This window comes from Streptopelia decaocto (genome assembly GCF_964273445.1).
Source record: "Streptopelia decaocto genome assembly, chromosome: 10".
Taxonomy (NCBI): domain Eukaryota; kingdom Metazoa; phylum Chordata; class Aves; order Columbiformes; family Columbidae; genus Streptopelia; species Streptopelia decaocto.
The window spans coordinates 20,043,853-20,069,087 of record NC_138665.1 but is presented as its reverse complement, the minus strand read 5'-3'; the positions used below and the strand labels follow the sequence as shown (position 1 = coordinate 20,069,087).

The following is a 25,235-nucleotide window of genomic DNA, read 5'->3' as shown; positions in this document are numbered from 1 at the left end:
CAGCCACAGAGGAGGAGCGTGGGGGACCCCGGGCGCGCAGGGCTGAGTGGGCTGAGCCCGCGTGTTTGGGGGAACCCATGGCACTGCCAGCACCTGCCGAAAGCAGAGCCAGCCCAGCCCCATGTGGGAGCCACAGGGGACACCAGGCAAGGGCAGCCAGGAGGGTCAGGGGTTGCAGGGTCCCCAAATAAATGAGGGGAAGGTGGGGGATGATGTTCCTGCAGCAGCTGAGGCACTAGCAGCTGGCGCTGCCCCTACCTGGCTCACCTGGCGTGGCTTGGGCACCCTCCCTCCTCACCCCTGTGCAGAACCAGACCCCGCACACACGCACCCTGGTGTCCCTGAGGGTTTATTCTGGATGGGCACAGCAAGGGGATCTCGCAAGGCAGCGGCTCCGCCGCCTCAGGAGCAGCTGCTGCAGGAGAAAGTCCCGTGGGAACGGTGTCCAGCCAGGGCTGAGCCTGGCGAGGAGGGAGCAGCCACCGAGGCCAAAGGCACGGGGTGTGCAGGGCTGGGCTGGCCACAGGTGCCGCTGTGCCCTTGTAGGCTGAGCCTTGAGGTCCAAAGCACCCAGCAGTCCCCACTTCCCAACTGGCCTCAGCATCTCCTGTGTCCCCCGTCCCTCCTTGCTGGTGAGGCTCAGTGTGGTCCTTCCATCACTTTGGGGAGGGAGGATGGAGACAGAGAGACCCAGAGAGTGTCTTTCCTGATGGCTGTAAGAGCATCCTGAGACTTTCCAACCGAGAAACACCAATCGCTTACTGGCGAGGGCGGACACGTTGGGAGCAGAGCGCAGGTGGGTGCTGGCATCCGGGTTAGGTGCTGGGTCTCAGGTCAGGTCTCGGTGGCACGCTCACCACTGCGCCCTCGTTGAGGCTGCTGGGGTCGAGCTGGGGCTGGGTCGGGCTGAGCATCGCTGTGTCCAGCACATCCTGCTCTGTGATGTCTCTGTGTGGAGTGAGGGGGAGCAAGTTCTGGGGGAACCACCGAGAGAGAGCGGGGAGCCCATGCAGCCTTGGGGCATCCATGGAGCTGTGAGGACTTGATGTCCTCCTGCCCTGCCGCATCCCCACCCCACTTCTACTGGCTGTTGGGGTGTAGGGCTCTGCCAGGGACCCCAGGGCCATGGGAGCTGGCCCATGTGGTGCCCTGATCATCGAGTTCCAGGGCCTGTGGGTACCTGAGCGTCTCCAGGTGGTCCCAGTCGCGCTCCTGCAGCCCTTCCATGTCCTGCCGCGAGCCAGGGTGGCCCAGGCACCTGCTGACGCCATGGGACCACTCACCCCTGTCACAGGGCCACTGGAGTAGGAAGAGTAAGGACACACACGACAGCAGTGTCACAGTAGGATCATGATGTCCCCACCCTCACATCCTCACCCCACATGAGTGGGACACATTGCTGCTCCTCTACCTTCCACCTGATGGTGGCTCCACCAGGCAGAGCACTGCCAGGGGGATGGGACCTGGCATCTACTGGTAGCCCCATGGCCAAAAGCTGGTGCCCTCCCCTCCCTGGGGTCCCCAAGCCCCTCCCTGAGCTCCAGAGCCCCATGGAGACCACAGCGGTACCTCTCTGGGGTGGCCATGCTGGTGAGTATCCCGTGTGCACCTCAGCACCTCCCAGCACGGCCGTGGCGGTGGCTCTAGGGCGCTGTGGGTCTGGCGCAGGAGGGTCTTCTGGCTGTCCCCCCCGTGTCTGAGGGCCGCTCGGTCCAGCTGGCTCAGGCAGGCGGCCATGTGCAGTGCTGTCAGCGAGCAGTCACCGAGCGCCGCCGTGTCACCCGCCAGGACGGCCGATTTGGGTCTGTTCTGCTGGCCCATGCCAGGGGGGCTGAGCGGGCACCCACGGGAGGTGCCCCCCGGCACACGGCGGGGCCGGCCACCCCCCTGCTCTCCCTCTGAGGGCGAGGGGACCCGCGCCCCAAGGGGGCTCCAGTGCCGCTGGCCCCCGGCTGGGCTCTCTGACTGCTGGCTGTGGGCTGCACCGGCAGTGGGGGTCGGTGCCCAGGTGCTGGGGACCCCCTCGAAGATGAAGTAAGCAGGGTTGGTGTAACCGGCAGCCGGCTCTGGGAGGCTCCGTGGTCGGCTCCTGCGAAGCAAAGGTGGAGGGGGTTCAGCATCACCCCCTGGCTGGTTTGGGGGGGCTGAGCCTGGCTGGGGTACCTGGGGTGCTTTGGGGGGGGCGTGGGGCATGGTGGGGTGTCTGCCACTGGCTCAGCATCCTCGTCCTCCTCCTCAAAGCTGATCCACTCTGCAATGGCACCAAAGTTTGGCCTCTGCCCGCCGGGAACCGCACACCCCACGCTGTGCCTGGGGGTGTCCCTGAGCCCCCCTGCCCAGGGCGATGGGAGGAGGCCAGGGCACGGCCGCCGTTACCATAGAGCCTCTCACGGGTGCTGCGCCTGTCGGTGGGGACCCGCACCTTCACCCAGCCGCGGATGGAGCCCGTCTCCTCGCCGCGGTGGGACAGGAAGGTCTCGAACTGCTGGGCCAAGCTGCTGATCAGGGACCTCATGGCGATGCAGCACTCACCTGTGGGCACGGCATACACCGGTGTTGGCTCCCTCCAAATGCAGCAGCACCCCAGAGCCGCTGTCCCCCACGCACCATAGGACTCGTAGCTCTCCACGCCCTTGACGCTGAGAAGCAGGTGCTGGTCCCCCAGGTACTCCAGGTCTGGCAGGATGGGGTTCAGCTGTGTGTGGAAAGAGGGGTGTTTGGGGGGGCTGCTGCAGGGTGGGGTGGCCCAGGGGCTGACAGTGACAGCCCCCAACACCCCTTGGGGCTCAGGGTGCAGAGCCAGTGGGAGGGATGGGGATGAAGAGGGAGTAACACACTCAGGGGGTGAGGAGGATGCTCAAGGGATGGGGACAAGGAGGAAGGACGATGCTCCAGCGCTGGGCGGGGGAGCGTCTGCTCCACACCCCAGCACATACCACGGGCAGATGCTTTGCAGACCAGCCCAGCTTGAGGAACCCAGGGATGTCGCAGCTCTGGGACGTGTTCTCCCCGCTCCGCTGGACCTCTGCTAGTGGAGAGCAGGGGTCACAGTTCCAAACGGGGCTGGCTCACCTCCACGGCACCCCCAGCACCCCCAAACCCCGGCGCCAGGGGGATACCTCACCCTCCAGGCAGTAGGAGTGGAACTCAATGTAGCACTTGCTGCGGCTGGTGGTTTTGATGATCACCTCGATGCTCTCCCACTCGATGCAGGCCAGGGGCTCGGGGCCAGAGCCGGGGGCTGCAGGCAGGTACCGGGGGGTCGGCGTGTGCTGGCCGAGCACCCGCAGTCAGGGGTCCCTCCAAACCAGGCATGGGGGATGACAGACACCCCCCAACCCCTTACCCTTCTTGGGCACAAACTGCGACGTCACTCCCACCTCGAAGGTGGCGAAAACGGGTGAGTGGTCGCTGGTCACAATGTCATCGGTGCAGCCTGGGTGGTGGGAGGGGGCAGCTGGGTGACAGTTCCCGAGCCCCAGGGTCCCCCCCAACCCCAGGGTCTCACTCACCGTAGGAGTTACAGACCACGTGGGTCTCTGGGTGCGACTTCCACAGGATGCGGTCACACCACGAGGGGACATTGATCCTCACCTAAAAATGGGGAAAGCAGCTGGCTCCAGTGTCTCCTTGGGTCTGGCTCACCCTGCAAGCCCAGAGAAGCAACCCAGCACCCCAAAAGGTGAGCTCCCTCCCACCCAGCCCCCCTGGCACCATCCGAGCCTGTTGTCCCTGTCCCCCGGCGATGTCCTGCAGCTCGGGAGGCTCTGGGAACTCACCCCCGTGGGCTTGAACTTCTGCCACATGTAGGTGTCGCGGGAACCCCGCTCGTACCGGTACGTGGGTGGGAAGGAGATGTCGCCCTCGCCTGGGAACCAAGACATGGAGGTGCACAGTGTCCCTGCCTGTCCCCACAGCTGCAGCCAGCCAGGGAGAGTCATGGTGTCACTGTCCCCATCCAGGGCTCACACTGGTGCCTGGCACCCCTGGCAACCTCAGAGTGTCTCCCAGGGGGTGCACATCAAGGTCCCCCAGGCTTTGGGCCCCCCCCTGAGCTGGCGGTGGCACAGGGAGAGGACTGCAGGGACCCTGGTGCCACTAGCTTGGTGGGGGAGCAGTGTCCCTGTCCCCATACTCACGGAATCGCAGGAACACCTTGTTCTTCTCCCGCTCCAGGTTGAGCTGGTCGACAGCCAGGAGGGCGTCAAACTCCCTCTTGGTTACATGGGCAAGGATGTCCTGTGCCAGGGGAGGACGGCGTGGTGACCCCGGCTCCTCGCACCCCTGCGGTGCCACCAGCATGTCACCATCCCCAGCTCTGTGGGATCCCACCTGCACGTCCATGTCCAGGCGGTAATTGAGGTCCCCGAACCAGAAGAGGTGGGTGAAGCGCAGGGTGAGGTCAAAGGCACTGAGCTGCTTGTCACCGAGGACCAGGGAGCGCAGGATGTCACTGTAGTTCTGGTTACGCCTGTGGGTGGGAGACAGCAGCACCATGTGAACCTCCCCAGGGACACCTCATCCTCATGCTTCTCTGGCCAGGTGAGGACAGGGACAAGCCCACACCACCCCAGGGCTCCTCCAGCCCCCGGGGACACACACCTGTGCCCAGGCAGCCCCGTCTCCCCCAGCCCCTCCATCACCTGTGAGTCTTCTCACTGCCCGAGGCCAGGTGGCAGTTGACGAAGCCGAAGGAGGTGCCGTTGAAAAGGAAGGAGACGCCCACAGCTCCCTTGTTCCCTGCAGGGATGTGCTGGGCACTGAGCTCTGGGGGGGTCCCTGGGATGTCCCCTCACCCTGGGACATGCTCCCACCCCATCCTCAGCCCTACCCAGCGTGTTGGCAATGCCGGTTTTCACGCTGGAGGTGTGGACGTGGCTGATGCGCCGCTCGTGCTCGGGTTTCACCAGCACCACCATCTTGATGCTCCAGAGACACTGTAGAGCCACCTGCGGTGGGGCGGACAGGGGGGTGAGCCTGCCCGCTCCCCCTGCATCACCCCACGGCCGAGAAGCAGCAATGTGAGGCAACCCAACCCCTAGAAGGGGCTCCTGGAGGGACAATCCCTGCGTAAGGTCCATGGGGCACAGGAGGTTCCCTGGGCTGAATTTGGGGTGGGAGAAGACCCTGGGTTTGGGAGTGAGAGCCCTGGGGTGGCAGCTTCTTGAGGCTGCTGAGGGCGGCTTTAGCTTTAGGCGGAGCTGGGTGGGTCCAGGCTTCGCCCCAGGGTTACCACGCGGTAGTCGATGGACATCAGGGTCTTGAGCGATGCGCGGAGGAACTCGACCCACTCGCGGTCGCCCAGGGAGTTCTCCTGGGTGCCGATGACGTAGATGTCGTGGGGGATGCAGGCGGTGGTCTCATCCTGTGTGCGCCCCAAGCCCCTCGAGGTCAGCCAGGAGGCTAGGGAGCGGGGTGGCGGGGTGCTGCCTGCGAGCAGGGGACAGCAGGTCACCGCGGGGGACAGCTCCTCGATCCCCTCCACCCCAGACCATACACATCTCCAGGAGAAGCATTGTGCCAGCCCCGTGGTCCCCCATGTGCATCCCAGACTGGTGCTGGGATTTACTGCCACCATCCAGACCCTCCCGGTACCGCAGCTCCTCCGATCTCTCCCCAAGACACTGGGCAAGTAGATCACGATGGGACAGACAAACCCCAAAGCAGCCAGGTTAGGGTCTTCTCCAGCCTCCTCCTCTTCCTCCCACCAGCTTGGCTTCCCCACCTCCCAAAACCCACCCAGGTTCACAAGTCGTGCTGACCTCCCAGGACAATATGACCTTCTCCTGGCTCCTTACCCATGTTCCACGTCCCAACATACACTGAGATGAGGTCAGGCTCGTCCAGGTTGGAGTGCTGGATCTTCATCAGCTGCAGCAGCTGGCAGAAGGCCTCTCGCTTCTGTGGGACAATTCAGATGTATTGGGGAGCCAGGAGACACAGCGCCCCAGAAGGTGCCACTGGTGGGGTCAGGGAAATGTCACGCTAGGCATAGGAGATGGTTTGCAGGGGTGGTCTCAATTGTGAGAACACCCTTTTGCTGTGTCCCTATGTAACTATCTGAAAGGAGGTTGTAGCATGGAGGGCATTGGTCTCTTCTCCCAAGAAACAAGCAATAGGACAAGAGGAAATGGCCTCAAGTTGCGCCAGGGGAGGTTGAGGTTGGATCTGGGGAACAATTTCTTCCCCAAAGGGCTGTGGGGCATTGGAACAGGCTGCCCAGGGCAGTGCTGGAGTCACCATCCCTGGAGGGCTGGACAGACGGACATGAGGTTCTTAGGGACAAGGGGTAGTGCCAGGGGTGGGTTAATGGTTGGACTTGATGATCTTGAGGGTCTCTTCCAGCCAAAATGACTCTGTGGTTCTGTGACAGATCTGTGTCCCCCGGAGCTCCCAGTGAGCGCAGCCAGTGCCACTTACCCGTGCACTGGGGAAGACGAAGTCTCTGCTGAGGCTCCTCTGTGGCTCCCGGTTATACACCAGCCTCACCTTGCTCTGCACACTCTGGTACTTGATCAGCTGCAGGACTGAACGCCAGGTGTTCGGAGGTACAATGGTGACATCCCCCTCCCACATGGGTTGGGACTGGGGGTGCGACCGGGTGTGCAGCCCATCACCCTGGCATCAGGCCTGCGCCAGGGAACCCCACAGCCCCGCAGCACCCCGGCAGCGGCTGGGATGGGGGTCGGCAGCCCCTTACTTTTGTTCTGTGGGATGGTCTCCTCTGGGGACCCGCTGCCCTTCTTGGTGATGGTCACCGTGCCCGACTCCACATCCACTGTCAGGGCTGCCCGCTGCGACTTGCCCGCTTTCACCTGTGGATGGGGACGTGGTTCATGGGTTGGGGACACAGTTCACAGGTCGCCCCACACCTGCCCTGCCCCAGCAGCAATGCCAGGGGTCCCCATGCCCTCACCTCGAAGCTCTGCACAGCCAGGGGTTTGGTGGCCGGAGCGGGGGCTGTCACCACACTGGGCAGTGCCAGGTTGTGCCTCGACGCCGTCTCCTGCAGCGACTTCAGCACCTGCCAGGGAGATGGGCACCGCTCTGGGTGTACTGGGTTAACTGGGAGAACCCTGTGCTAGCCTGTCCTGCCCCAAGGGGCACCCCAGCGCTGTGCCACCCCCAGCAGCTTGTTTTTGGGGGGATTATTGGGGTGAGGGGTTTGCTGGAGCAGACTGAGGTTCCCCAGCCCGGGGCACCATGAGCAGTGGCCATGTCCCCCCGCTGCGCCCAGCCAGGTGTCCCCAGTCCAGCATCACGGAGGCACAAGCAGGCACCTTCTTCTCCAGCGAAGAGAGGAGATGGTTGACTGTGGATATCTTGTTAAGGAGCAGCTCAAGGTCTGGATCACTGGTCAGGAGATCCTGAGGGGAGGAACAGATGTTTTTGGAGCAGCACAGCAGCACTAGATAGGTAGATTCCTCCTCATTGGTCTGGGTTGCACCCAAGAGGTGGGGGTCCCTGGAGTCTGGCAAGAGAAGCAGCTTCTCCCCACCACCAAATCCAGGAGTGGGTGCAGAAATTAGTCTCTGCTTGTCCCCACGTCCCCTCTGCCAGCTGCAGGGACACCAGCACATGCAGCACCCCAGGACCACCGGCAGCACCACGGGGCATGCAGCACCTATGGGTGCCGATCCACACCCTGACCGCCTCTCCCGCAGACCAGCTGCCCCCAGGCATGGGTGGCTGCACCCAGGGGTGGCTGGAGGGGACTCACCTGCTCACTGGCCAGGCTCCGAGGGGACGCAGGGGGGTCAAACACCCTGGCCAGTGTCTCCAGACCTGCCAGTGTGAAGTCGATCTCGCTGCAGAGGAGAGGAGCAGGTGAGACCCTGCGTGGGGTGTTCTGAGCCTCAAGGGGGACACTCAGCCACCACCAAGGGGACAGGGATGAGGCAGGTGGCCCCAGGGGCTGTGTCCCCCCCGCATCCCTGGGCCACTTGCCTATGCAGTGCCCGGCAGGCGGTGACGAGCGCAGTGCTGAGGTGGCGGAGCTGCGGGTGGCCGTGGCGCAGAGCCTCCAGGTCCAGCTGCAGGTGGTGGCTCAGGTACTCGGCCATGAAGCCCATGAAGTCGCTGGCTGGGCTGCAAGGTGAGGTGGGCAGCACAGTGGCGAGGGAGGGGTGGCCGTGCCCACCCCATCATCCCTGTCACGCTGGGGCAGGCTGGGGCGCGTTACCTGCTGTGGATCTGCTCCTGCAGCCTCTGGTGCAGCTGCTGCGAGATGTGGGTCCGGCCGGCCATGGGAGGGCTGAGACACCCGCCTGTCCTGGCTCCCCCGGCCGGCACCGCGCTCACCGTGTGCCCCCCGCCTCGGCCGTCCTCCCCGTCTGCGGGCAGGGGACAGCCGGCTCAGTGGGACCCCCTTCCCGCTGGCGGTCCCCGCTGTCCCCTCCCTGGCTAACCCGAGTCGTCGTCAGCTGCCTGCCTTGTGCAGTGCACAGGGTGCAGCAGCGGTGTCACCAGCCCGTTGTTGGGATGCTGGTAGGCGCCGATCAGGTCAGGGAGGGTGCGAAAGCACTTGGCTTGGATCCCCTGGATGGTCTGAGGAGGCAAAGATGGGGGAAGCACTGTCAAGTTTGCAGATGACACCAGGTTGGGTGGGAGTGTTAACTTGATGGAAAGCAGGAAGGTTCTACAGAGGGATCTGGATGGGCTGGATCATTGGTCTGAGGTGAGTTGTATGAGGTTTAACGAGGTGAAGTGCCAGGTCCTGCACTTGGGTCACAACAACCCCATGAATGCTAGAGGCTCAGTGGCTGGAAAGTGTCCAGTGGAAAGGGACCTGGGGGTATTGGTAACAGTGGCTGAACATGAGCCACCACGTGCCCAGGTGGCCAAGAGGTCACCGGCATCCTGGCTTATATCAGGAGTATTGTGGCCAGCAGGACCAGGGCAGTGACTCTCCCCCTGGACTGGGCACTTCAAATCCTGGGGTCAGTTTTGGGTCCCTCATGCCAAGAAAGCCCTTGAGGTGCTGGAGTGAGTTCAGAGAAGGGAACGGAGCTGAGGAAGGGGCTGGAGCACAAGTGTGATGGGAGCGGCTGAGGGACCTGGGGGGTTCAGCCTGGAGAACAGGAGCTGAGGGGAGAACTTATCAGCTCAAGTTGCACCAGGGGAGGTTGAGGTTGGATCTGGGGAACAATTTCTTCCCCAAAGGGCTGTGGGGCATTGGAACAGGCTGCCCAGGGTAGTGCTGGAGTCACTATCCCTGGGGGGTTGAACAGACGGAGATGAGGTTCTCAGGACATGGGGCAGTGCCAGGGGTGGGGTAACAGTTGGACTTGATGATCTTGAGGGTGTCATCCAACCAAAGTGATTCTGTGATTCTATGACTCTTGTGATGCCCTTTTTAGGGGCCAGAAGGGGCGGCTACAGAGAGACAGGTACCAGGAGAAACCATGAAGTGACACCAAAGAGGGGAAGTGAAGCCAAGCCGGCAGCCAGGATGGACATCACAGGGACAGACATTGCAGGTATCGAGGCCATGTGGCCAGACTGGGTCAGCGGACACAGCAGGGAGGGGACAAGCATTTGGCAGCGCCAGCCCGAGTGGTGAGGAGGCACTGTCCCCAGCCACCCTGTGCCACAGGGGTGGCTGCAAAGCACCCGCATCCTGCCGTGCTGGCAGCTCGTGCAAAGAGCAAACCGCACGGCTTGCAGTGCCGGGGAGGGCAGACGGTGCAGGGGACGGCGGGGGGAGGTGAACACCCCAGTCCCTTCACAGCTGCATCCTGCCCACGTCCCAGCTCGCAGGAGCAGCACCACCAGAGCAGGGAGTGCACCCGGCAGCACCCAGCCCCTGAGCACCCACCTGCACAGAGAGCAGCCCCTTGTCATTGGGGAGGATGCGGTAGGTGTGGACGTGCCGCTGGAACCTGGGAGAGAGCAGACGAGGGTCCCCCACGGCTCCCCCACACGACACTGTGGGTGCGTGGCAGCATTGGGGGATGCCTGGCACCCAAACACCCCGACCCCTCTGCTGAGAGAGGAACTGAGCTCTCAGTTCTGGAAATAAATCATCACCCTCAGCTCTGCATCTGCACCCGTTTGCAGGGGAGGATGTAGCGCGTCCCCCTGGCTCCAAACAGCGGGCAGGGCCACAGCAAGGCCAGGGCTCACCCGAAACATGTGTTTGCAATTTGTCCCCGCACGCCATGCCAGCCGAAGGAACGGGGGTGGCATCCTTCCAAAGCCACTGAGATGCCACCCCCTGCGCTCCCCGCTGCAGGGAGGGGTGCAGACAGCAGGAAGGGGCACGGGCAGCAAGGAAAGGGGTGCAGGCAGCAAAGAAGGGGTGCAGGCAGCAAGGAAGGGTGCAGGCAGCAAGGAAGGGTGCAGGCAGCCCCAGCAGCAGTGCTCTTGGGGACTGTAAATTGATGTTGAGAGTCCCCGTGGGTGGCGGGGCATGTGACCCCCCACGTCCCGGCAGCGGAGACATTAACAGCGGGCGTCAGGGTCCGGATGCGGCCGCGCTGAGGGTTGGAGGAGAGGGAGGAGACGTTTGTTTTTGCAGAAGGAGGGTGATGCGAATCAGCCTCTCCCACACATGGGGCCAGGCCAGCGGGCAGCTCCAAAGGGCTCGTGGTGCCTCCTCCCAAAGACACAGGGTTCTCCCTTGGTCTGACTTGGGGGATAACCTTGAAAACCCCCACACCAAAGAAAAAACCCCACGCACCCCACCAGCATCCCTGCAGAAGGCTTTTCCATGAGGTTTTGGAACCCAGCATGGGGAGAGGGACAGAGGGACAAGGGAGAGGAGTGGCGAGCAGAAGCCAGGCAGGTGACTCACAGGAGGCAGAGGGCATATGCCCCCAACACCGACTCGCTGTCCCGCACCAAGAAGCAGCCATCCCGCCCGGCCTTGGCCAGCAGCTCCTCCGCCGCCACCCGGCTGATGTCCCGGTGGTACCAGCTTGCTGCCGCCATCCTCCGAAAGCGCGGGACTCTGGCTGCGCTCTGTCCCCGTCCCAGCCCCACATCGGGGCTCAGTGGGGGACACTGGCCATGGGCTGGCCCGCAGGGTGGGCTGGGGAAGGTGGTATGGGGGACCAGACCCTCGGTACCCGAGTGAGCTTGCAGCTGGAGGTCCCAGTGGGTGACAATCAGCTACCGAGGTGATGCTCGTGGGGATTAGTTGCCCCACGGCCAGGAGCAGGATCGGGGGGAAGCTAGAAGAAGCTGTGGGTCCAGACACTCCTCACTGTGGGCGGCTCCAGCCTGTGGGGTGCATGGGGGGCAGAGATGGGTAGATCAGCGAAGGGACCTTTCCCGCGGGGGAGTCACCCCAGCCGCGGGGCCACCATCCCACCCCGGTGCACGGCAAGGACTGGCCATGCTGGCATCCTGGGGACACACGGGGCGTCCAGACCTCGCCCCACACACTCACCGTCCCTTGCAGACATGATCTGGGGCTCCTGCGGCTCTTCGGGGTGCTGGGGGCGGCGAGCTGAGGTTTCAGCCCTGCCTGCGCCCGCTGCCCGTCGGGGCGGCAGCTGGGGGTCGGGCAGCACCCACCGCCCCGCCCGGACCCACCGGCCGGGCTCACCCGCTGGCTCTTCCTCCCGCCGCGCTCTTCCTCCTTCCCCGCGGCCGCGCCGCCCGGACCAGCCTCCTCGCTGCTCCTCCTCCTCCTCCAGCCCCGCTCCGTGCGAGGCCCAGCGCGGCGGGGAGCGGGGGAGCGCCCCTGGAGCGGGGGGAGCGCCCCTGGAGCGGGGCTCTGCCTGCACCCGCGGCTCCTCTGCCCGGGGGCGATGGAGCGGGGAGAGCCCCGTCCCTCGGGCAGCACCCCGGGAGAGGAGCTCGCCAACGAGCCCCTGGAATGTGTTGGGGGTGGTTGGAGCTCCCGGGGAGCTCGCTGCCCGCCCCGGGGCTTCGCGGTTTGATGCGCACGGAGAAAGATGCTGTAGAGTGAGTCGGGCGGCTGTCATCACATCCGTGTCACCCTACCGGTGGGTGTCCAGTTCAGGGGCTCCCGGGAAGGGGTCAGGGAAGGAAAGAAGCTTTTGGATATTAGGAAAAACATCCTAACGTCCTTTTGGATATTAGGAAAAAATTCTTCACAGAAAGGGTTGTGAAGCATTGGAACAGGCTGCCCAGGGCAGTGGTGGAGTCACCATCCCTGGAGGGGTTTAAAAGGCATATAGCTGAGGTTCTTAGGGACATACTTTAGCGCTAGAGTTAGGTTATGATTGGACCCGATGATCGTGAGGGTCTTTTCCAACTGGAACAATTCCATGATTCTGTTTCCCCGGCTGGAAACAGCACCGGGGTTCCTGCAGCTCCTGGATGCAGCCCCAGCAGTTTTGCTCCTCGTGGCCGCGGCGAGCAGACCTGCACGTGCCGGCAAGCGGCTGGCTCGCGCTGTGCCAGGGTGATTAGCACCAATTAATTACAGATGAGCAGCTGCCACCGTCTGCTGCTGGGCTGCTCAGGAGTGCCAGGGCTGCTCTGGGGACAGACAGGACAGCGGGTTCTTGCCAGAGGAGGATGAGGATGAAGATGAGGATGGGCAATGAGGATGAGGATGGAGTGCCACGCGAAGCTGCTCTCCTGGCTGTTTGCCACCTTCGGCATCACAAGCTGTCCCCTACAGCCATGAGCCCAAAGCAAAGGTACCAACCCCACCACAGCCCAGACATGTCAAAAGCCCCTGCTGAGGCTTCCCCTGGGCTCCTGGCCTCAAGAGGAACATGTGGCTGGGGCCACCAACAAGTCAGACAGCCCCCTTGTTTTTGGGCTGGTGGCTCTGGGCCACACAGCAGCAGTTGCATCTCTGACCACACACCAATGGGGGCTCTGGAGATCCTCCCATTATTTAACAACATAGCAATAATTCCCCAGTGCCAGGAAGGCACCTGGCTTCGGATTAATGCCGTCTGCACCGCTTAATCCGGATCAGGGGAGGAAGACCAGGAGCTTTGAGGGGCTTTGAGCAATCAGTGGTGCTGGCTGCGGCTGTTTACGTAATGTGGCTGCCGTGCCAGGGTGGTGCCAGATGCACCAGCACCGGACAGCTTGGCCAGCACCTGGGACACTCGTATTTCGGAAGGCACTGGGGGTTCAGTGGTGCCGGCGAGCTCGGTGGCTCCGGATCCAGCCAGGCTCCCTTCGGAGGGCAGACCCTGCGGACAAAGCACACGGACCTGGCGGGATGGGTGGGATGAGGCAGCTCAGAGGAGCCTTTGGCCATTATTAAACAGGAAAAAGGAAGAAGGCCTCTCACGTTTCCCTATTATTTTTACCACCAGCCAGCTTCCTTCCCCGTCTCTTGGTTCTGAGCATGGCGTGAGTGTGGGAAGGGATGTGGTTTGTCCATCTCGCCATCGTTTTGTGGGGAGAAATGTCTGCCCCCCAACCTGAGCATGGTCTCTCTGGCTGAATCTGCCCAGTCAGGATCAAACCGAGCTCAAGCCTCCCACAATAAACTCAGCTTCCCATCCTCACTGTGGTCACAGACCCTATGAGCACAGCCCTTGTGAATGGAACCGGACTCAAGGGCTTTATTAAGCACCTAACGAAGAACCACAAACAGAAGGCTGGGGATTAGGCGCTTCAGGAACAGCTCTGGGGGCAGCCAGCGGGCAGCCAGGTGGGGCTGCCTCTTCCCCCTCTTCTTCCTCCTCCTCTTCCACCTGCCAGCGGGAAGGTCGCAGTTCACGTGGCCCCTTGACCTTGGCAGAAATAGCGCCTGTTAATCTGCAAATTAAGCAGCTCTCCTGTGTGCAATTAAAGAGATCACAAGTCCTGGGCAACGTGTGTGGACAGTGAAAGCCCTGGGCAGTGGGGCTGGCGTGTTGTGGTGGCTCCCAGTGGCCCACAGGGCTGGGGGCACAGGTGGGCTGAGTTTGGGAGGGGTTGGTACCCAGGTGATAAAGGTGGGTTTGCTGATCCAGGGTGTTGTTAGCAGCTCTGGGATGGAGGTACAGCAGTGAGAGGGATGCTGTGACTTGGTATGCTGAGCTTGAACCAAGTGCGTGGTGCTCAAAGTGAAGGGTCTGGCCAAACAAACGAGGGCTTGGGAGATGCTGGAGGTGAGGAAGATGAGTAGGGCCTCGCTGGAGCAGCCTGCAGGCTGTCCCCTGGCTGACCCGGGCTCTGTCCCCTGGCCCTGGGACCAGCATCTGCGGAAGGATGGCAGCGGTGAGTGCTTCTCTCCTGGCCGTACGGCAAATCCACTCTGTGCTTCCAACAGTTTTCTATTTGCAGCAGCAAACCTCGAATTAACGAGGTGCTAATCGGGTCAGGTAAGGCCAGGCTGTGATGTTACGAAATGGTGCAAGGCTGAGCAGATCGCCCAGCAGTGCTGGGGGAAGGTGGTGGGTCCATGTCCCACCACCAAGGGGTGGCCGTCCCTTCCCTGCTGCGCTGGGGGGGGCAAAGCCCCACACCCCATCATCTTGTACATCAGCATCCTCGTGGCGAGGGCATCCTGTGTGCCCTGGGCCACCGCAGGTCACCTCTAGGTGACCAGCCAGACGTTGGCCATGCACGAAGCTGCCTGCACCTCCCGTCCATCTGTTCCACACCCAGCAAAGTGCGTAAGGGAGGGATAAAAGCCGTCCGGTCCCTCCCGCCCCTCTGCCATCTCCATCCACCCTTGTGCCACTTGCCATGGGAGCAGTTGTAGAGAGTCCCCATGGGAATCTGCGCCCATGTCCCTGCCCACCAGGAGCAGAGCTTCCACCTCAATTACCATCACCTTCCTCCTAAGCCCACTTTGCCAATCTTCCCTAAGCTGCTTTCTCAGGGCTCCAGCCGCAGCCGTATTTATAGCCCACTCTTACTCATGAAGCGTCTCTCCGATTAATAAACTAATAGGATTCGTCCCCAAAGTCTCTCTCCCACGAAGCACATACACACACACCCTGGCATCAGATGCCAGGGGAGGGACTGCCCGGGGTGGGTATAAGAAGCAGCAAGACCGCGAGCAGCCCTGTAGTGACTGGGTTGCACTGGAACGTGCCGGGAGAAGGAGAGCATCTGTCTGTCTGTCCACCTGATAGGTGAGTGCTGCCTGGGCCCTGCCAGCACTTTGGGGCATGGGCTCTGCTGGTTTGTATAATGCTTTGGGGCAGGGATGTTGTTGCAGGGTGGTGGCTGAAAGGAGGGTGTTTTGGGGTTGAAAGGGGAAAAATGTGGCCAAAAGGATTTCAGCATGGCCAAGCCCCAGGGCATGGGTGGAGGTGTCAGCATAGGAGAGCTAAACCAGGTCAGGAGGGCTCCGAGTCCCCTGCTCTGGGGTTCGGGAGATGGACAGGGGTTCTGCTCTTCTCCCCTTCACTTTCCATCACCTCATCCCCGGAGGGCGGGCTCTGGAGAGGGCTCAGCCCGCGGCACCGCTCTGCTCCCGCTCCCTTCCCACCTTCTCTTGCTGCTGCCCAAGAAACCCAGCAGGTGAGGGTGCCCGAGCTTCACATCCCACAGCACTGGAGGGCACCAAAGATCCCGTGTTTGGAATTAATCCCTTGTTTTCCTGTGGGAAAGAGGATCATCTCCCATGCCCCATATCAACTCCTTTTTCCTCCCCAGCTTCTCTTCTCCCAAGTAACAAGGGATAGGACAAGAGAAAATGGCCTCAAATTGTGCCAGGGGAGGTTGAGGTTGGATGTGGGAACAATTTCTTCCCCAAAGGGCTGTGGGGCATTGAACAGGCTGCCCAGGGCAGTGCTGGAGTCACCATCCCTGGGGGGTTGGACAGACGGACATGAGGTTCTCAGGACATGGGGCAGGGACAGGGGTGGGGTAATGGTTGGACTCGATGATCTTCAGGGTCTTTTCCAACTGAAATGACTGTGTGATTCTATGACTTTATGATTCTGTGATTCTGTCTCTGTGGTTGCGTAAAGAGGCAACTCTGCCCACACAACCCTGGGGCTTAAAATCCTACCTGGGTTTAAGCTTTGCTAATGTCCGAGCTGCCTAACTTTAAGAAGCTGAGCTCATCCCGTCTAATCTCTTGGCGAATCAGCTGGTGATCAGTGTGATATTTACGTTTTAATTCGGGTTGCCAGGCTCGATCAAGCCAAAAGTGGGCAGCACAGGGCTGAGCGCCGGCTCTGGGGCTGCTGGACAGGGCTGGGGACTGCGCCACATCCGCAGGCACGTCGCCAGAAGAGCCAGAGGCCAGGAATGCATTGCAAAGAGCAAGTTTGATTTTAGTTCCCTCTCTACTGGGGGATCTCCGAAGCCACCTGAGCTCCCAGCAGAGGTGACAGCAGCGGGGACGCAGGCGCTGGGCAGTCCAGCCCTGCTGGGAGATCACTGGGCCTGCTGAGCTCGCCTGTATTTCAAGGCTCAGGCAGGCGCAGCCTCCCACTCTTTCTCACAACCAAGCAGGAATCTCAGACACAGTGATAAGGCGCCTGAAGTTTCTCACAGGCCTATGTTATCTAACACAGAGGTTCTACTCATCAAGCACACAAGCTCAGTAAAACAATTAGTGTGATGTATGTGCTTTTTCTACAGACAGGTGCAAGTCACTTGAGCGTATTTACATGTAACTAATCTCCTCGCCAAATCTTCCACTACATACCCATACAGGGACGGAGGGACCATCAGTTGGGGCTGTGCACCCCAAAACCACCCTGCCCATGGGGAGGTTGAGCTGCCATGGACCATTCTGCCTGTAGTTTCCTCGCTCTCCCCTGAGTGATGGAACAAAATGAGCCCATTCCTTCCCCTAAGCCACGACAGCCAAATTCCTGCAGACAAGACAAAATCATAAAACTGAAACTCCATAAGCCTTTTTGTTCATTTCCTTGTGTTTCCAAGCCTTGAACTCACTCTCTTTGGAGTCACCCCTGTGCTTCTTATTTTTCAAAGCCTGTCCTGCCTGGGGCACCGCTCTCCCTTTTTCTCTTCCACCTCCTCCTCTTTGCGTTTTTGGTGATGGATTCTGTCCCGCTGGCTGGCGAAGGCGGGCACTGCCCCTTCCCCACCACCTCATCGCTTCCCCTCCCTCTCTCCCCACAGATCCCTGCCTGCGCAGCTGCTGAATTAAAATGGCAGACGGAGCAAAGTAAGTGTGTTTATATATATAAGTATATATGTATACATATAAACATATTTTTTTTAGATTGGAATGGAGCAAGGGTACTGCAGGGCAGGAGAAGATGGAGACAATGAGACCCCTTTTTTCCCCCACCTGCTGTCCCCATGGGCCAGAATGTAGGATGGAATGAGCCATCATGGAGCCACCAAAGCACCTTCTCTTTTCTTCTGCGTGTCTGTGCTTTCTCGCTTGCCCTTGAGACGCCCCCTCCTCGATGGGCACAGGCTGAGCTCAGGAGCAGGACATCCCTCGGGGCAGCCAGTTTGGCTCCGAGTTTGCAGGACACGCAGCTCCGTAAGGCCAGGACACCCCACGCACACTGTGGCGCAGCTCTTGGAGATGCACCACGCTTGCAGGGATGTCCCCGCTCCTTGCCCCAGGGAGAGGAATGTCCCCCATCCCTCCCTGCCCCACACTGTGCCGCATCCAGCCTTGTCCTGGGCGTTCCCAACCCGTCTGTCTGTGCTTCCTCCGCAGGGTGTTCAAGAAGACCAGCCCCAACACCAAGGTGAGTCCATGGACACACAGATGGGATCTCTACAAACCCTCAGATGCGATGTCTGGGGCTGACATGCTACTGACAGGGTTAACGAGACCCACGACACCACCCAGGGCTTGAAGATTTTGGCCAATTCAATAGCAAACTCTAATCCGTTCCCTTCTCTCCTTTGGCTGTGCTGCCTCCAGCTGTCCATCTACCTGGGGAAGAGAGACTTCGTGGATCACGTGGAGACCGTGGATGCTGTAGGTGAGTGGGGCTGTGCCCGCTGTGCAGGGGGTTGCGGGGGCAGCGAGCAGTTGGGGGGGCCGGTCCCTGTGCCCGTGGCTGCTGTTTGTGCTTCCTGCTGGAGCAGGGGGAGCAAGGACAGCTCTGGAGAGCAAACATCCTGTTTTCCTGCAAATACCCTAAAGGAAAATGGTGGGGAAATGGATAAAGTCCCTTTGCAAAACAACCCGGCCGTGCTGCTGGTGGGGATGCTGGAGGAGGCATTGCTGCTGCCCTGAGCGGCAGCGCCCCTCAGCCACCTTCCCAGCTGATGAGCAGATTATTTGAGCTTAAAAAGCACTGTATTCTTGCAAAGGTCTTCCTCGTGGCTGAGCTCACTGGCCTTTCTCTGTTTAATTGCAGATGGAGTCTGCCTGATTGACCCAGAGTACCTAAAGGACAGAAAAGGTATATTTAAGACACAAAACCCCACGTTCTAAGGGGAAGGGATGGAAACCGGTACAAATCTGCCAAGTAACCTGGGACAGCACTCAAGTTAAAACTGCAATAGGTTGTGTACAGCTGGTCATCCATCAGGGCCATGGCCCTGCCCTGGAGGGGAAGGCGGTCTCTTTCTCCTCATCTCTTCTGCCTGGGGCACCGGCTCTGAAGCTGCCCGTGCCTACAGAAAGGCACAACAACACCCTCAGACACATGGTGTGAATTTTGGGGTTGTCCTATGCAGGGACAGGAGCGGGACTCAGTGATCCATGTGGATCAACTCAGGATATTCTATAATTTTATGATGAATCTTGTTAACTTTATACTTAGCGTTTGAGGTCCAGGTCCTGATAGCAGAGTTATACTTCTCCTAAAGAGTTATTAAAGTGATTTTTATTTCCTTTCTCTTTATTCAACACCTTTCCTGCCATGCCTTCCCTTTACGTCACCCTTCCCTAACCCCGCTCCACTCCATCTCCATCTGGATTCAGTGTATGTGACGCTGACCTGTGCGTTCCGCTACGGCCGAGACGACCTCGATGTGATTGGGTTGACCTTCAGGAAGGACCTTTATGTCCTGACCACCCAGATCTTCCCACCAGTGCCGGACCAAACACCCAAAACCCTCACTCCTTTGCAGGAGAAGCTGCTGAAGAAGCTCGGGGAGAATGCCTACCCCTTCACCTTCGAGGTACTGGGGGTTCAGCCCTTCCTGAACACACAGCTCCACGGGGTGCACCAGGGCTCATCTCTCTTAATTTGCTTTTTTCTGTCTTTTCTGCCCAGATTGCCCCCAACCTGCCCTGCTCGGTCACCCTCCAGCCGGGACCAGATGATGTTGGGAAGGTGAGCTGCTGTCCCCAACCCATGTCCCCTGGACATATTTCTCCTGGCAAGAGGTTAAGTTATGGGGTGACAAAACTGAGAGCTGCTTCTCCTTCACGGGCACGTGGTCCATGGGGTGAGGGTTGGGCAGGAAGGATGGTTGAGGTTGGGACCAGGATTTTCAGACATGTGGTGGAGGAATGAGGGGAATGAACCTAAACCTTCAGCAGCTCTGAGTCCCTCCTGCTTAGTGACCATACGTGTGTCCCCCCCACCCAGGCCTGCGGCGTGGACTTCGAGGTCAAAGGATTTTGTGCTGAAAATCTGGAGGAGAAAATTCACAAGAGGTATTTGCAGGGGTTCCCTTTCCCGCCCCATGGCCCTAAAACCAAACCACCAGATCGTTTTGAGGTGCACGGCTTAGGGGTCAGGCCGAGGATCAGCCTATGCCACTGAAGGAGGGCCAGTTGTCCCCATGGCAGCTTCCACCACATCCTAAGAGCAGGCTGCAGCTTGCATCCTTTGGCTAGAGACACTGTGATGTCCCCAAAGACAGCCAGCATGTCTCCATTGAAGTGTTGGCACGTCCCTGCCGGGGGGCTGGGGATGATAGCTTCTTGTCCTGCAGGAACTCGGTGCGCCTCATCATCCGCAAGATCCAGTTTGCCCCCATGAAGACAGGGCCAGCCCCAAAGTCGGAGACCACCCGGCAGTTCATGATGTCCGACAAGCCCCTGCACCTTGAAGCCTCCCTGGATAAGGAGGTTGGTACCGGGGGGGCTGTCCCCTGGCTCATGCCACCACGCGTGTCCCCAGGAACAGGGACACCTGGTCGCGTAACTGAACCTCTTCTTGCCACAGATCTACTACCACGGAGAGCCCATCAACGTGACCGTCAACATCAACAACACCACCAACAAAATTGTGAAAAAAATCAAAATTACAGGTGAGAGGGGGCAGGAGGGGCACATCTTGGTGCCCATCACATCCCGGCCTCCCCGTTGGAGATGGAGCCTCGTGTCTCTGCTGCGTCACCAGCGCTGCTCCCTCTTGTCTCTCCTCAGTTGATCAGATCACAGACGTGGTCCTCTATTCCCTGGATAAATACACAAAGACTGTGTGCACCGAGGAGATAAAGTAAGTAAGAAGGGGCTGGGGTTGGCGCAGCATCGTGGCCAGAGAACAGAAGAGGAGGGGAGATTGGTGCGGAGAGGGGGTGGGGAAGATGGTTGCAGCAAAAATCTGAGGGTTAGAAGAGCAAATGCAGAGGAAGCAGAGGCGAGGGAGGGCTGGGGACAACGTGCCCCCAGCACAAGCCGCTGTCTGCTGGGGACGTCCCTGGGGAAGGTGCGCAGCTGCCTCCCGGCTGCTTCTCCTCCTCGCTTTGCATCTCTGGGGCGGCCACAGCCGCTGCGTCCCTGAGAACCAGGAGGGCGGCAGGGAGGAAATAAAGAAGTGGTTGTATAAGGGAACGAAAGGAGGAAATGGGCCCAGGCAGCAGCAAGGGAAGCGCAGGGCGGGGGGGTCTGGCTCTGCCCAGGTGCCTGGGGCGATGCTGAGCACCCACCATGCTGGGGCTGGCTCTGATCTCTCCTCTCCTACTCCTTCCAGCGAGAATGTGGCAGCCAACTCCACCTTCTCCAAAACGTACTCTGTTACCCCCACGCTCTCGGCCAACCGTGAGAAGCGAGGTCTCGCTCTGGACGGCAAGCTCAAGCACGAGGACACCAACCTGGCCTCCACCACCATGTGAGAGCCGAGTGGGCTCCCCCCACATCCTCACCCCTCTCTGATGACTTCCTGCTGCTTGGGATGCTCTGGGCTCCCACCAAGGGTCCCCCCCAACTCATACACCTAAGCCCACCCCATTCACCTGGAAAATGTAGGGATTTTGTGCTACGGCCACAGACCCCTCTCTCCATCTCCACTCAGCCCCAATCATCGCCCAAAGCCCCCGTATCCCTCTGTAGAGCTGCACTGGGTCTCATCTCAGGAGTAAATCACAGCTCAGGTGGATCAAGAGACCTCCAGAAAGTGGTCTGTGGTTGCAGCCAAGTGACCTGCCCTCCCCTCACTTCTACTGCCATGTTGTGTTGTCCTCTCCTGCTAAATCCCAGTGCACCCCACAAAACAATTGGCATGGGAACAGCCCCGGGAGCTGCCGTCGGGGGGTGGCCGGGGTCTGCGGTGGCTCATGGGCAGCACCTCACTGCCCTGCTCTGCCTTCCTCCACAGCCTGAGACCCGGCATGGACAAGGAGGTGCTGGGCATCCTGGTGTCCTACAAAGTGAAGGTCAACCTGATGGTGTCCCGAGGAGGGTGAGGTTCTGCGGGTATGGGGCACAGGGACCGTCCGCTTGGGCTGTGCTGTGGGACCTCGTACGACGAAGGGACTGGCTCTGTGAACCCCCTTGTCCCTGGCCCACTTCCCTGGGCGTGGGGCAGCCGGGTGCTGGGCAGCTCCCTGACTCCCACAGCTCCACCCCTATCACCACTGCCCTTCACCCCGACTATAAATCTTCCACCTTATTATAATATAAATCAAAGTCTAACTCATCCCCTCCTCTGCCCTGACTGATTTCTGTCCCTCCTCTCCTGCTGCTGCAGCATCCTGGGGGATCTCACTTCCAGGTAAGGGAGAGCTGCCTGTGGGGCTGAGCACTGCATGGGTTTACTGAAATAAGGCTTATTGAAACAGGGGTTATAGAAACAGGGTTTATTGAAAAGGAGGCTGAGGGGAGACCTTCTCGCTTTCTACAACTACCTGAAAGGAGGCTGTAGCATGGAGGGTGTGGGTCTCTTAACCCAAGTAACAAGCCACAGGATGAGAGGAAACAGCCTCAAGTTGCGCCAGGGGAGGTTGAGGTTGGATTTAGGAACAATTTCTTCCCCAAAGGGCTGTGGGGCATTGGAACAGGCTGCCCAGGGCAGTGATGGAGTCACCATCCCTGGAGGGTTGAACAGATGGAGATGAGGTTCTCAGGACATGGGGCAGTGCCAGGGGTGGGTTAATTGTTGGACTCGATGATCTTGAGGGTCTCATCCAACCAAAGTGATTCTATGATCCTATTCTAAGTGCTTTTCCTTCCAGTGACGTTGGTGTTGAAATGCCCGTCATCCTGATGCACCCGAAGCCTGCGGACGGTAAGTAGTGCCCAGGATGCTGCCAGCACGTGGGGGATGAAGGGGCCGCCCCCGTGCAGAGGGACCTGCTAAAAGTGACACAGATGCAGCCACCCCCGTGCCAAGGGCCCTGCTCTGCCCCAGCGGCCCCATTAGCTGAAATGTCATTTCTGTATTAACCTGCATGTGTCTCTCTCAATCCTCGCCTCCCTGTGCCGTGCTTGGATATGGACAACAGATAAGCCAAGGTAAAGAGACGTTTCCTTATACATCAAGCCAGTATTTCCCCTAACACTTAAACCATCTGTGTCCACCGCAGATGGATGTGATAGATCCATCACAGATGGCTGCGATGCCCCATTCCCATTTGAGATCACATCCTCAGGTTAAATCATCCAAGCTCTGAGCCCCTGCATCGCGGCAGACAGCGTGACACCCTGCGTGGTGGCACAAACCAGGAGGATTCAGATCCTGGGCTCGGCACATGTTCTGCAGATTCCTAGGGTTTATTTTACACCTCCCCTTGCTGCAAACACAGCAGCCGCTCCTGCTGTGCACCCAGACCTTGCTCTGTCCCTCGGAGGCAGCCACAGTGCTGCGACTCCTGGTCACAAGTGCCACCACCCCTGTGGTTTTGGTCCCTCGGCTGCTGGAAGTGCTGCCGGTCACAACACCGCGCCCCCACGCGCTCCCAGTTGCCAGAATCTCTTCTCCTCCCACCACATGAGTTAATTCCAGCTGCAGCCCCAGCTGGGGTTGCTGCCCTCCAGCCAGCCCTTGCTTGCAAAGTCCCAAAAAAGCCGTTTTTGTGGCTGGTTACACCCTGCAATGGGAGGCGAGCACTGGGATTTGGAGCCTGGAAACTCGGGCTGCAACTGCGGGGCTTTCACACCAAAGCCGAGCCATTTCCCAGCTCCGCAAGGATATTTAAACTTCCCGAGGAGGAAATCTCTTGGCCTGTCCCCACCATTACTACCTGGGGATTTTGCCAAGTCGTTTCACATTCACCAGCTTTTGGAATCGGTTTTGCTGACTCCTTTTTTTCCATTTGCTTCCCCCGCTTTTCATTATGTGGCTCTCCCTTGATGTCATCCACCGCTTGCCTTTCGCAAGAAGGTAACTAATCTCTTTGTCTCCACTTTAATTTCTTTTCCTTCCTTTTTTTCCCTTGACAATGCAAAATATTGTCTTTAAAAGCGCCAAAAGTTGCAGGCGAGAGCTCAGCTCCTCCGAGCACGCCCGCAGCCGAGCCAGCAGTCTGTCCTGGGCTGTGTGTGCTCTGGTTAGGCTGTGGCTCACACTGACCTGTTCCCTGTGGGGTGATGGGCAGGATTTGTGCACTGTCCCCAGCTAATACCGAAAAATCAGCAAAAAGACTCTTTAACACTGTTTTGAAAGTGTTAAAAAGCAGGTACTTTTATTACAGTGTGTTGGACTTCTCTAATAGAGTGTACATGTGATTTGCACTTCTTGGTATTTATTACAGACACCTACCACTTAGTTAATGCATTAATTATTTCCATAACACCTCCCTTTGCCAGCAGTCCATCTTTGGTATTCCGGAGTCTTTATCAGGGTTCTCTAACATCCCTGGTGTCTTTGCAGCCTGATGCCCCCTCAGCGTCGGCTTCTTGACCCGATTTCTTGAGCACGCACATTGTCATTTTGTGCTGCTACTCAGCAAAAGTCATGCAGCTCTTTCTCCGTTTGGTGGAACATTCCGCTTTCCCACCCTGCGAGCCAAGGACATCCCGCTTGGCCTCACGTCCAGTCTCTACACGGCTATTGTTTCTCTGTTAGGTTTCTGTTACATTAGGCCTAGGGGGTTCTAAAAGATTTCTGTCCCTCTCATCACAGCGAGGAGGACATCGTCATCGAGGAATTCGCTCGCCAAAAGCTCAAGGGGGAGAAGGACGACGAAGAGGAGAAGGAGGAGGCTGACAAGGAGTGAAGCCAAGCTGCTGCCTGCCCGCACGGCCGCCGCCGCTCCCCGTGCCCCGTCTGGGCCGTAGCCGCCCCACCTTCCCCTGGTTCCCCCTCCACCCTGGGCTCCCTGCGCTGGCTCCAGGCCTCGGTTGCAGCAGCGGGGGGTTGGTTCATCCCCACCCGGTCCCTGGGTCGGTGCTCCTGGCTCCTTGCACCCGCCGGGGGCAGCATTTGTCGTTCATTTGCATTACGCAATACTCTGTGTCACCGTTATCAATAAACCCGCCCCGAGGCCCGGTGCAGGCTCCGCGTGCTGCTGCTGGGGAGCCGCAGAATCCCAGAATGTCAGGGATTGGAAGGGCCCTGGAAAGCTCATCCAGTGCAATCCCCCCATGGAGCAGGAACACCCAGCTGAGGTTACACAGGAAGGTGTCCAGGGGTTGGAATGTCTGCACAGAAGGAGACTCCACAACCCCCTGGGCAGCCTGGGCCAGGCTCTGCCACCCTCACCAGGAACAAGTTTCTTCTCCTATTTAAGTGGAACCTCCTGTGTTCCAGTTTGAACCCATTACCCCTTGTCCTGTCACTGGTTGTCACCAAGAGCCTGGCTCCATCCTCCTGACACTCCCCCTTTCCATATTGATCCCCATGAATGAGTCCCCCCTCAGTCTCTTCTTGTCCAGCTCCAGAGCCCCAGCTCCCTCAGCCTTTCCTCACACGGGAGATGCTCCACTCCCTCCAGCATCTTGGTGGCTGTGCTGGACTCTCTGCAGCAGTTCCCTGTCCTGCTGGAACTGAGGGGCCACAACTGGACACAAGATTCCAGGTGTGGTCTCCCCAGGGCAGAGCAGAGGGGCAGGAGAACCTCTCTGACCTACTGACCACCCCCTCCTAACCCACCCCAGGTACCATTGGCTTCCTGGCCACAAGGGCATGTCAGGCCCTCCCGGGGCCGGGGGAGAGCTCGAAGCGGGCGGCCGGTGCCTCTGGGACCTTGGCGGGAGGGCGAGGCGCTGGGGAACCCGGATCCCCGGTCCAGGCCGCACCGGCACCGCCCCGTCGCCATGGCAACCGCCCGTCCCTGCCGGGGGGGCGGGG

General features: G+C 59.8%; 3 protein-coding genes across 6 annotated transcripts in view; 2 read left to right on the top strand and 1 right to left on the bottom strand.

The window, feature by feature from the left end:
* The window catches only part of LOC309444091 (chromosome-associated kinesin KIF4-like), a 474,457-nt gene that overhangs the window by 424,346 nt on the left and 24,876 nt on the right, over positions 1–25,235 (top strand). The window lies entirely within an intron of this gene.
* Positions 343–11,579, bottom strand: LOC309444087 (phosphatidylinositol 3,4,5-trisphosphate 5-phosphatase 2-like). 4 transcript variants are annotated; one of them, XM_082061632.1, is made up of 30 exons: positions 11,393–11,579; positions 11,070–11,223; positions 10,796–10,962; positions 9,818–9,881; positions 8,409–8,547; positions 8,183–8,333; positions 7,944–8,088; positions 7,721–7,804; positions 7,281–7,367; positions 6,917–7,024; positions 6,701–6,815; positions 6,421–6,527; positions 5,799–5,901; positions 5,234–5,430; positions 4,832–4,949; positions 4,644–4,740; positions 4,333–4,471; positions 4,140–4,239; positions 3,780–3,868; positions 3,513–3,594; positions 3,347–3,436; positions 3,125–3,241; positions 2,937–3,028; positions 2,608–2,695; positions 2,377–2,532; positions 2,164–2,251; positions 1,570–2,089; positions 1,181–1,299; positions 858–948; positions 343–713 (listed from the first exon to the last, which is right to left on the bottom strand). In XM_082061632.1, exons 3-30 carry the CDS (start codon positions 10,930–10,932, stop codon positions 657–659), a joined length of 3,480 nt encoding a protein of 1,159 aa, XP_081917758.1. In that variant the 5' UTR covers positions 10,933–10,962; positions 11,070–11,223; positions 11,393–11,579; the 3' UTR covers positions 343–656. The 4 variants fall into 4 exon arrangements, with proteins under 4 accessions (XP_081917758.1, XP_081917759.1, XP_081917760.1 ...); XM_082061633.1 differs by having other exon boundaries at positions 2,937–3,025; XM_082061634.1 differs by having other exon boundaries at positions 343–948.
* On the top strand, positions 13,286–24,429 carry ARR3 (arrestin 3; the record flags this gene model as incomplete). The annotated part of the gene is made up of 15 exons (XM_082062189.1): positions 13,286–13,290; positions 17,534–17,564; positions 17,744–17,804; positions 18,186–18,230; positions 18,755–18,954; positions 19,050–19,109; positions 19,368–19,435; positions 19,717–19,852; positions 19,950–20,034; positions 20,153–20,225; positions 20,700–20,837; positions 21,324–21,407; positions 21,696–21,719; positions 22,180–22,239; positions 24,069–24,429. 15 exons carry the CDS (start codon positions 13,286–13,288, stop codon positions 24,160–24,162), a joined length of 1,164 nt encoding a protein of 387 aa, XP_081918315.1. The 3' UTR covers positions 24,163–24,429.